Source organism: Schistocerca nitens, chromosome 11, assembly GCF_023898315.1.
Source record: "Schistocerca nitens isolate TAMUIC-IGC-003100 chromosome 11, iqSchNite1.1, whole genome shotgun sequence".
Classification (NCBI taxonomy): Eukaryota; Metazoa; Arthropoda; class Insecta; order Orthoptera; family Acrididae; genus Schistocerca; species Schistocerca nitens.
In genome coordinates, this window is record NC_064624.1 from 63,888,081 (window position 1) to 63,900,391 (window position 12,311).

General features: G+C 45.7%; 1 protein-coding gene across 1 annotated transcript in view; it reads right to left on the reverse strand.

The window, feature by feature from the left end:
* LOC126213332 (uncharacterized) overlaps positions 1-12,311 on the reverse strand; it is a 116,530-nt gene that overhangs the window by 69,337 nt on the left and 34,882 nt on the right. Inside the window, exon 3 of the mRNA XM_049941023.1 lies at positions 9,794-9,952. Coding sequence (XP_049796980.1) covers positions 9,794-9,952 — 159 coding nt within the window. The remainder of the gene's footprint in view (positions 1-9,793; positions 9,953-12,311) is intronic.

A 12,311-nucleotide genomic window follows, 5' to 3' on the forward strand; every position in this document is an offset into this window, starting at 1 on the left:
TTTGTTACTCACACGGTAATTAGTTCCCGTGTTATAACGTGTTAGATAGGGAACGTTTATTTATAACCACCCGATGTATTCCCTTACGGGGGAGACATTGCACTTGAGAGTCGCTTGCCCCTTGTCGGGAGATAAATACGATACTGCAGTGCCTGTGTCGTTTCGATAGCCACCCACTCGCCTATCACCACCCTGACGATGTTAGCCTAGCCGCTTCCTTTCTCCAGCAGACCTTGCCTGAGGCTATGGAGGCCCACGTCCCTACCATTGCCATCCACCCGCACCATCTCACTTTACCCCCACAGACCGTCCTCTTCCTCCTCCGTGAATCCCGCCATCTCAACCGTGCCTTCGTTCACACGTGTGACCCAGACACACTACGACGCCACGGGCAACTACAACAGGCAGAAACTTGCTCGCGGCTAAGAAACGCCGGACTGGCAACAGACATGCACCCGTCTTAATGCTATACTTCCTATCAACTCGTCCAAGTACTGGTCTGCCTTCCGCCGCCCTACCGGATCTAAATCCTCCCTTCCACCCTCTCCTTCATGATGACCAACCCTTCCCTGACAACCTTAGTAAGACCAATCACCTTACCTCCTACCTTCCTGATATCTTTACCCTCACTGGCGATCCCCAGTTCGATTACTCCATCTTCCCAGATGTCCACGATCGAATGGACACCTATTTCCCTCCACTCGCTCCTGGCTTCCAGTACTTGGACAACATTACACACAATGAACTCAATGCACACATCACCACTCTGTATATCATCACTACACTTCACACGAAACGCAACACTGCTCCCGGTCACGATCGTGTTACCTATCGCAATCTCCGTGAATCTCCCGCCTCCTTCCTCTCCACCCTGGCCAGCCTATATAATGTGGTCTTGTCCAACGGCTACTACGAGCTGTGGAAAACCTCCTGTATCCTGATGTTCCTCAAACCCAACAAACTGCCATCTGCTGTCTCCTCCTACTGTCCCGTCAGCCTTACCTCGATCTTCAGCAAGGTCCTGGAATCCATCTTTACCCGACACATCCACCAGCATCTCCGCCAGCACCGCCTCCTTCCCACTACCCATTGTGGCTTTCGACCGTCCTTCTCTGCCGATGACCATCTCCTTCACCTCATTCATCTCCTCTCCGAACAGCTCAACTTCCGCCAGTTCACCATCTTCCTCTCCCTCGACCTTGAGCGTGCTTACGACCGTGTATGGCATTCTGATCTCCTCTTCAAGTTCCAAACATTCACTCTTCCTGTCAACTATGTCCGTCTGATAGGGTCCTTTCTTTCCCAACGTCCTTCCTATGTCAGCATCCATAACACAGATTCCTGCACCTTCCACCCTTCCGCCGGTGTGCCCCAAGGTTCTGTCCTCTCCCCTCTTCTCTACCATCTGTATACGGCAGACATGCCACTGCCTCCACCCCTTGTCCACCTTCTCAAGTACGCCAATGACACGGCCTTCCTTGCCCTCGCCCCCACCCTGCACCGCTCCCAACACCTTCTCCAGTCCCATCTTGACCGGTTCACCATTTGGTGCAACCAGTGGTTGCTCAAGGTCAATCCTTCCAAGAAGCAGGCGATCATTGTAGGCAAAGCCACCCCTTCCTTCCGTCTCGTCGACTTCTATATCATTTCTGGCTGTCCTATCACCCCCACCCTCAAGTACCTTGTTGTCACCCTTGATCGTCGCCTCTCATGGACCCCCATCTCTGAACAATCCAAGCCGAGGCACGCTACCGCCTTCGTCTCCTCGAGCTCCTTTCTGGCCGCACATGGGGTCTGGCCCCCTGCACCATCCTCCACACCTAGAAATCCCTCATCTGCCCTATCCTCTGCTACACCCCTCCAACCTTTTAGAAATCCCTTCAAATCCTAGAACGCCATGCGCTCTGCCTCGCCCAGCGCATCCATCTCCCCTCCCCCATGCGGATCTTGTATGACATTCCGTTCCCGCACCTCCTCCTTTTCCTCTAACCGATACGGATCCTCTACACCTCCCGTAAACTTGATCCCTCTCACCTGCTCGTCTCTGCCATCCTTCCCCACCCCCGTCCACTGCTGTGCCTGTATTCCCACATCCCACCTGCTCTCTATCTCTCCACTCTCCATACCTTCGCCCAGGGTGGCTTCCACCAACTCCCCCTCCCTGGTGATGTCCTCATCCCCTGCAACTAACCCTCCTACCAACTTTGATCCTACCCTTCCACACCCCGTGTTTTTTTCCTGAGGGAACCCTATCTCCCTTCTCTCCTTCCTGCCTTCCTGCCCCCCTCCTCTCCCCGGGCTTCCCCTACCCCCTACCTTGTTTCCTCCCCCTCCCATCTCCTCTGCCACTGGTATCTCCACCCTCCCCTCTCCCTCCTCCCCCACCTTTTCCCCTTTTGGCAGGTCCCCGGACTCGTACACGTCAAGTGGACATTCGCGCGCCGGAGATCGTCGCCATTGTTTTGTGTGTACCATCGTGTTAGTGTTCAGTCTTTCGTCATTTGTGCTCCCTCATTCACGTGCGCCGTTTCTGTCGTCTCTGTTAGTGCTAGAGTGCTACACTTGTGACCGACTTCATGTATTTTTAAATTTGTGTGTCTACTGGTGTCTATGCGCCGTGTTGTTTCGTTTTTCGATGTCTCCACTTGTAATAAATGTATTATCTATGTCCGAAGAGCGGCGTAGTATTGCCGCTGCCGGCCTACCTTCGTATAAGGTGTCAAAATAACAATAAAGGGAAAAAAAAAGGAAAAGCCTGTGTCGTTCAGAAGTACGATGTAACGTTCCTTAGTCACGCAAGAGTGCTCGTCCCTAAGAAGATCGCGTCCTACTTCTGAACTATACAGGCACTGCAATATCATTCTTTTCCAATGGCCAGTCTGTCATCACAGCCTAGTGAGGGTTCAGGGAATGGTTTAATATCTCGCCTGCAGGTTGCGTTCCTGATCGAAAATCGAGTTGTGTGCGTGTACGTGTTTGTCGATACAGGGTAAGAAACCAGGATCTTCAAGAACTGGCGATTTTCAACCTCCCCAGGCTACGCGCACGGAAACGTGAAGCTGCTGCTGCTGTTCCTGATCGCACAGCGAGACGAAATCTCCATGAGGGCTTAAAAACTCTTGCATACACACTGAGACTAGTGTACACACTTACGACACACATTCTCGCTTCACAGAAAACCACTTGTGAAGCCTTGATCTAAAACCTGCCTCGTGACAGCCTCGTCTTCTCCAGCGTCGAGGCACATTTTCATTTCCCTGGATGCGTGAATCAACAACACATGCGATACTGGAGTGGCACGAAAACCCAAGAAATTCATGAGGAGCCCATGCCTACGGAACGTGTGACTGTCTGGTGAGCATTATCAAAAACTGAGCCGGCCGCGGTGGTCTCGCGGTTCTAGGCGCGCAGTCCGGAACCGTGGGACTGCTACGGTCGCAGGTTCGAATCCTGCCTCGGGCGTGGATGTGTGTGATGTCCTTAGGTTAGTTAGGTTTAAGTAGTTCTAAGTTCTAGGGGACTGATAACCACAGCAGTTGAGTCCCATAGTGCTCAGAGCCATTTCAAAAACTGACATTATTGGCCCTTGGTTTTTCGAAGAGAATGGTAGGGCAGTTACGGTCTCTTTTGAGCGTTATGACCAGATGATTCAGACAGCTACTCTTCCAGAACTTAAAGAAATGTGTGTTGGGGATGTCTGATTCCAACAAGAAGGCGCCACAGATCACACAGAATGGACGTCAGTGACAATCGTTCGCGAACATTTCCCCGACCATTTCACGTCTTTGAAGGGCGATCTGCAGTCGCCAGAACGCTGGCCACGTTTAGCCCGCTGCGACTTGGCGCTGTCTTATGGAACTATCTAAAACCCTTGGTGTACACCAATCGGCCACAGACCCTGTGTAAACTGCAGAACCATATTCGTGCTGCTAATGCCAACATATAGAATTGCTGGATGCTGAAACGAAACTTCGATTTCGACTCTCCAGATGCACTGAGGAGGGCGGAGGCCACCGCCAGGATAAAAAAAGAAATGTAAAGAAAAGAGAATTAAACTGACATCTTCAATACTTTCTGCTTCGTGATTTTTTTTACGGTAAGGAAGTACCTGCGCCACATCCAGTACTACGAGGGTCATTCAGTACGTAATGCAAGACTTTTTTTTCTGAAAGCACACTGCTTTTGTCAATATTCCAGTACACCAATTATGCGCAACTCTTTTCGCTACAAAAACTTTTCTACATAATCTCTGTTCAGTCTGACGCTGTTACGCCACCTTAGTGGGACGGCCTGTAGGTCCACATAGCACCACTCTAATGGTCGACGTCAGAGCCAACACCTTGCTTCATCACTAAGCTCGCAATCATCCACGTACTGCTTCTCATGGAGTGTATCCATTATTGGACCAAACAGGTGGAAGATGCGAGATCCAGGCTGTAGGGTGGACGAGCAAGAACAGTCCAATGAAGTTTTGGGAGCTCCTCTCTGATACGCTGACTAGAGTGACACTTTGCTTGTCACGGAGATAAAGAATATCGTTTGAATTTTTGTTGCGATGACACTCTGCAGGAGTTACAAAAGTGTGCGGCCGGCTGCCATGTGGGATATCGGACAGGTCTGCGTGACCTTTTTGCAGTGATGACTGGCGCCTCGTCCAACGACTCATCGTGCTTTTGTTCAACGCCAGTTCTCCATAGACATTCGGCAAGTGCCTACGAATATTTGCGGTGCTCTGGTTTCCCACCAAAAGATACTCAATGACAGCTCTGCTCTGGCAAACGCCGTTTTGAATGTTACATATACTGCTACCACCCACCGAAGCTTCATGAAACCGTAGGGACTGAAGAGGGAATATTCCGTGACAAATTCTGCATTTTTTCAATCGAAACTGACCGTACAAAATAGAATCCATTATTCACTGAACGCCCCTCGTATAAGCTGTCTTTCCAGTTGAAGTAATCAGTGACTCTAATACGATCTTTTTGAATTTATTTACGCTCCTTGCCATTATTAAACTGATAGCGTTCATTTAACGAATCTATTTATCAAGCCAGGTGGTCATGTACTGCACGAGCTACACACTACTGCGTACTCTCCCAGGATCATTTTGCCTTCAGCAAACGTGTTGATTCACTGAGAGTTGCCTGCGCGATCGACACTCATTTATTGAGCACAAGATTACTAGCAGGGATTTTGTACGAATTTTTCCGGTTGTAGGAGGTAAGTTTACATCAGGATATTCGCAGCAGGTTATCGTCACTGAGTTTCCATTCACTGTTATTCTATTATTCAACATTTTCAATCTTAGGGTGGAGAAGTACTGAAGCGAGAAGCCAACGTAAGAAGGGCGGGGAGGGGGGGGGGGGACTGGGTACTGGGTTATTTGTCCAGGACGGCAATTTCAAGGGGCGCCAAATTCATATTATTGAAGAAAAAACCTTGTTTTACAAAGCGACAGCCCACGTATCGATTATTCATATGATTCTGAAACATATCCCTATTGATTTCCGAACATTCTAAGTTCATTTCTGAACGTATCATAAGTTGACTCAACGCGTGCATACAGTACGTGATGTCTCTGCTAGGGGAATCCCCGTCGCATCCAGAAGTTAATAACTTTCCCGCAGACAAAGGGGGATGGGGCTGTATGAGCCGATCCCAATAAATGAGAACGGGTGAATGAATACCAATCGCTGTTTTTTTATGTGGTTCATTAGGTGTGCGAATGATAAGCCTTATTTTAACTTTTAGCGAAGTCCATAGATTCAGACAACCAGAGTGGAAATAAGAGACTAACAGCAACATCAGGTAATGAAAATTACATATTATTTCCCCAATGTATCCCAGAAAATGAAATTCTGAGAGGAAATTTTTCTTAGATTGATACACTACTAACGGCCAGCGGTACAGTCTCCGGTTAGCAGCAGCTTAATTCTATTCTCGGAATAGCGCGGAAAATGCTTTTCACGCACATGTAAAAAACGCCTAACCGGAGAATGGACGCGGGATAACTAAACAGAATACTGGCTGGGTTAGTGAAGTCAACTGGAGAACAAGTTTTTAAAATGGCAGGAATAGTTACAGAATTAGTGATGATAAGATTGCTTGTTAGAACGAGTAAGGAGAAAAAACGAGAACATCACACAAATTATATGAAAGAATATGACGATCTCAAATTTATACAAAAATTTCGTACTACTACTACTTCTCGATCTCATGCTTGAGAAATTGGAGCTTATGAACGCGAAGTGAAACTCCTAACATAAAATTTTTGCTTGTAGTAAGCCTAATAGGCATTTGACATGCGTACTTTGTGAGTTATATTCTGTCGTGTTATTTATATAAATAAGGTAGATAAACATAACCATTTGTGACAAAACAGTCTCGACTATTTGGCGAGTGTTACAACTGCTGCAATATTAGAAAGACGCGTTTCGTTTTATCTAGCAGACAGTGACAAAATAGACGTAATCAAATCGAGAAACCCCGCCAGTCTTGGGTACTACTCGTATTAACAGCTTTTTCAGTGTTAGGCAACACCATTTTAATTTTTCATGTAGCAAAACGTTTCACGAACTTTGATGACGTAATACACATATCAAAAAAAGTTTTCCATCAGCCCGGGTCCCAGAACTCCTGAAGATAGACGTTGACTGTGGCTATTGTATCACAGACACAGTCCCTCTGACTGTTCACAAATGTCACTAAACCCTCCCAAAGATGTAAACAATCATGCATGAGCAACGCCTATTAGAAGGAAGGGGTCTGATAGCCGATAAGTTACTGTCATTCCACCAGGAAGGAGGTAAACGGCTCGTGTTGTCTGTAGTTCAACCATGCCTAGACGGCCAATACCGCGGTTAGACCGCGTCCACATTGTTACTTTGTGCCAGGAAGGCAAGTGTCCAGGCGTCTCGGAGTGAACTAAAGCGATCCTGTTCGGACATGGAGGATGTACAGACGACCTGTCGATGACATGCCTCGCTCAGGACGCCCAAGGGCTACTACTGCAGTGGATGACTTCTACCTACGGATTATGGCTCGGAGGAAGGCAACGCCACCATGTTGAATAATTCTTTTCCTGCAGCCACAGGACGTCGTGTTACGACTCAAACTGTGCGCAACAGGCTGCATGATGCGCAACTTCCCTCCTGACGTCCATGGCGAGGTCCATCTTTGCAACCACAACACCATGCAGTGCGGCACAGATGGGCCCAACAACATGCCAAATGGACAGCTCAGTACTGGCGTCACGTTCTCTTCACCGATGAGTGTCGCATATGCCTTCAACCAGACAATCGCCAGAGATGTGTTTGGAGGCAGCCTGGTCAGGCTGAATGCTTTAGACACACTGTCGAGCGAGTGCAGCAAGGTGGAGGTTCCCTGCTGTTTTGGCGTGGCATTATATGGGGCCGACGTACGCCGCTGGTGGTCATGGAATGCGCCCTAACGGCTGTACAATACTTGAATGCCCTTCTCCGACCGATAGCGCAACCAAATCCGTACCATATTGGCGAGGCATTCGTCTTCATGAACGTCAATTCGCGCCCCCATCGTGCACATCTTGTGAATGACTTCCTTCAGGATAACGACATGAACCCCATCGAACATGCCTGGGATACATTGAAAAGTGCTGTTTATGAACGACGTCACACACCAACCACTCTGAGGGATTTACGCCGAATCACCGTTGAGGAGTGGGACAATCTGGACCAAGATTGCCTATCCTTGTGGATAGTATGCTACGAAGAATACAGGCATGCATCAATGCAAGTGGACATGCTGCTGGGTATTACAGGTATCGGTGTGTACAGCAGTCGGGACCACCACCTCTGAAGGTCTCGCTGTATGGTGATGCAATGTATGGTTTTCATGAGCAATAAAAACGACGGAAATGATGTTTACGTTGATCTCTATTCCAATTTTCTGTACAGGTTCCGGAACTCTGCGAACCGAAGGTGATGCAATTTTTTTTTATATGTATAGATTGTTTCGCAGAAAGGAAAGCACGCCGTGAAAGCTATAGCAAGATAAGAGAGAAAAATGCTTGGACCTAAGGATTGATGAAATGTGTAGTGTCCTGCTTCTCTCTTGTCTTTATTGCGATGAAGTTGTGGCACTGCACTGTGGCACACTTCAGACCAAATAAGGTGTTTTACATTTCGCCGAATATATATGTTTTATATATCATGCTCTTCAAAAAGATGTGCGTTACGAAATGAACATATTTTTTAAAATTCGATTTTTTTTTTAAATTTCTGGCGGCCTATCTCAAACTCTCGAGGGGGAGGGTGGGGGGCGGGAAGCCGCCACTATCACGTCTTTGCTCTGGTCCCAAAATATCGTAGATCCGGGGCTGAAGGTAAGTCTGACCTGTATTAGCGTCTTCTTGACATGACGTCAGGTAACGTTAAATTAAATCTTTTGTGGGTAAATATTCATACATTGTAAGTGGACAATTTAATGAGGGCCCTTTTCTGTAGGTAGTATAACACGTGACAAATCACTTGGTATGAGGGGTAGCAACAGCTGTAATGATGCATTTCGAACGATGAAAACGGCAGCAGATGCGTCAAAATGGTTTACTAATCGCGACTGGTTTCATGACATTACAGTGCTGTCTTCAGGTAACAAATTGTTGACATTCCAATAAAAAAATGTCCTTAAAATCTTCGTAGGGGTAAAGAAAAGAAGTCTTCAGTCTTGCTGAACAAGATCGTGCACAATTGTCAAGAAAAACACGACCAGTGGTATTATAGAAAGGCGTTTCCCAGACATACGTGATACGTATTCTCAGGAAAAGTGGCCATCTCGGAGGCAGGTCTTTCTACGGTTGATTTCGGCACACCAGCACAAGACTCAGAGCACATTTATTACTTTATCAAGTTTTTTTCCGTAATAAATCACGTTCAGAAACAACAGCACCCTTCATAAATTGAGTTATAGAAGGAGAAATGACTTACACTACCCACCACTAATCCATACTGTACTACAGAAAGGAATGAGGTCTTTGACGTCATAGCCAGTAATGTAAAGAATTTTATACTAAATAAAATTAACGTCAAACGCTGTCTGTAATCGTATCTGCTTGAGTTGTTAATAATCCTTGTGTGTGTGTGTGTGTGTGTGTGTGTGTGTGTGTGTGTGTGTGTGCGTGGGCACGTGCGTGTTGTTTTAGAGAGATGGGTGGGAGATGGACAATACAAAAAAAGTGTATTGAGACAGTTAAGAAGACAACCGCACAAATTGTCAGCAAGTTGTCTTGTTTCTCGGCGAGAACATGCATTACAGCTGCAAAAGTGACTCTCTCCACATCGTAGCGAGAGGTCGAAATTACAGTGCACAGAACATGAAAGTAATTAAACTAAACTCTCACGAAAGGAGTTTTGTTACATTCCATGCAAGAAAGTATCCATAAACTTCAGCTGGTACGAGTAATGTGTTTTTCTCTGTTCATATCTCTAGTTCAAACTGACAACGTTTTCCTTACACATTAGCGTCTGCCTCCAGTTTCAGTTTTAGGATCTGATAATTTGCAGGGGAGGTGCTTAACGCCAGAAAGGCGTCAACCTGATTAATTTCGAACATATTCCTTTTCTTATTGCCGTTCCTCAAAGTCATCGTAAACGAGTTTCACAAAGCATGACATTAAATAAAACTATATGGAGCTGTTATAGATGTTCCAGTTTGAATAGCAGCCTTCTAAGTATCACTTTAATGGATATTTTGCATGCAGTTTGTCATCCACGCTTCTGAAGACACGCTCCGTCCAGAGTAGTGATTGGATACTTGCCGGAGGCACAGGCTTCTTGTTGATGCCCATGGGGTACCAGATGTACTCAAAGGCGGCCGGGAAGTTAGTCAGCAAGTAGTCGAATGGTTTGGTGAAGGTCAGGTCGTAAAATTTAAGCCATCCACCAGTACTGCCCCACTTGTAAACGGTGATCTCCATCTGCAACGACACCACAGAAAATCATCAGAGAACTGTTCACGAAAACTTTCTCAGTGCAGCTCACTTGCAGACAATTTTAGAGGAAATTAAATGGGATCAAGTGCAAACATTTTCAGCTCTTTCAAAGGCACGCCAGATTGCGTACAGGGAGAAAGCAAATAGTAGGTTTAAAGAAATTGTTGTATCAATCTCTAAGCGAAGAGAAAAGATTTCCATTTCGATTATACTTTCTTAAACCAAGGAAGGGAAAGGTGTCTACTATTGTGCAGTTTCCGTTGTCTGCAGACATTCATCAGAAAGGAGATATGTAATAGATAATTCTCAGATATCCTAACTAAGTTGGAAGGAAAACGTATTTCACTCTGTAAAGTAATACTTTTCAATCATTCTAAGCCTTTTGTTAGCTGACTTGAATATTTGTTAGCTGCTGAAGAGAAAAATCTATTAACATCGAACTACATTAGAAGATGACTGATAGGGTTGCTTCACCGTGGTAAATACCTACGAGAAAGGGTAACAGACTGCTTCCTCGTGTTATATTAAGACCCACGAACGGTATTCATTGGGTCCAACAGATATGAGTCAACTGGTATACAGAACGAAGCTAAGACAGACATATTATTTACGTGAAATAAAATAGATGAACTAAAGTTAAGCAATATTGTACTATAGTAAAATAAATGTCGTGTGGCTAGGGCCTCCCGTCGGGTACACCGTTCGCCGGGTACAACTCTTTCGATCTGATGGCACTTCGGCGACTTGCGCATCGATGGGGATGAAATTATGATGGTCAGCACAACACAACAACCACTCCTTGAGCTGAGAACATCTCCGATCCAGCTGGAGATCGAACGCAGGCCTTTAGGATTGACATTCTGTCACGCTGACCACCCAGTTACTGGGGGCGGACTTCAGTATAGTAATACGAAATAGAGCAATAGTGTGCAATAACGATACCAGCATGATCTGCATTACAGACAAATATATCAATTTTGAGAATCCCTGTGTGAAAAAGTTTGCTTTGGGATAGAAAGTGTTCTCCAAACAAAATATTTAAGTTGCCATTGAAACATTCTCATGATCAGAATAAACAGAACACCTTGAACGACTAGAGAAAGTACATTCACATTCACAGGACATCTACTTTAATTATTATGACCTGCATAGATGATAAACACTCCAGTCACCTCGGTTCAGCATGCATCCTGTTGCCTAGTAGCCACAGGGACTACGATGGGGCCTGATTCCTTCTTCCATGTGTGATGGCATCGACATGCTCAACCCGCGAATGGCGTCCTGTGGTATAGGCATCATGCTTATTCACCTGGTTCCAAAGTTCATCTGTGGTGGTTGGCATTGGTTCACAGCACTGCCACCAAAAAGGCACGTGTTCGTGCAGCAGCGCGCGGTCATGCATTGTCTTTGACTGTGTGAAGCAAGCATATGTGGTACACGAGAAGAAGTATGTCCGATAGGACCAGGAGGAGGGGAGGGGGATGTTTGCGGTGTGAATTGAATGACAAGATTTTCAATGTGAAGAAACAGCACACCAGTTGCCTTAAAAAACAATTTTTAGCGCAACTAGTGTGTTATTTCTTCGATTCGGCATTCTAAAACAGTTGCTGAAAAGGATGAACAATAGTATAAATTCCGCGCGGGATTAGCCGAGCGGTCTAGGGGCTGCAGTCACGGACTGTACGGCAGATCCCGGCGGAGGTTCGAGTCCTCCCTCGGGCATGGGTGTTTGTCCTTAGAATAATTTAGGTTAAGTAGTGTGTAAGCTTAGGGACTGATGACCTTAGCAGTTAAGTCTCATAACATTTCACACACATTTGCACATTTGAAAAATATAAATGACTAGATTGGTCTCTATATAGGTAACACAGAAGGAAGTTTCACAAGCTACTACATAGTCACGAATATAAACAGTGATCGAGGTACTGTCAAATGTTTTTTATTCCAGTCTTTGACCACGATATAAAGTCTTTCGACGGTTACCGATTTCAATCAGTAATGACTAGTGGGCAGTCTATCTTTCAAAACAATGCAGTACTTCCTATCACGATATACTGTGATACAAACTGGGAATGTACAGATAAAATAAGGTGAAACCGTAATGGCATCATCAAAACATATAAATACAACAAACAATCGTTTGTTCCTGTGTATCAAATGCCACTGGTGATGTGTTATTAACCGGAAAACCGATTTTGGGAAATGAAATAGTTCTAAGGGAGCTCATGGTGTATTGAAGACGACTTTCTATAAACTTTGTTTCGTCTTTATCAGACCTGACGTATTTCTTATTTGGCTAAGAAATTACGAGTTCCGCGTTAAGACGGCAAACCACTTCAAGATC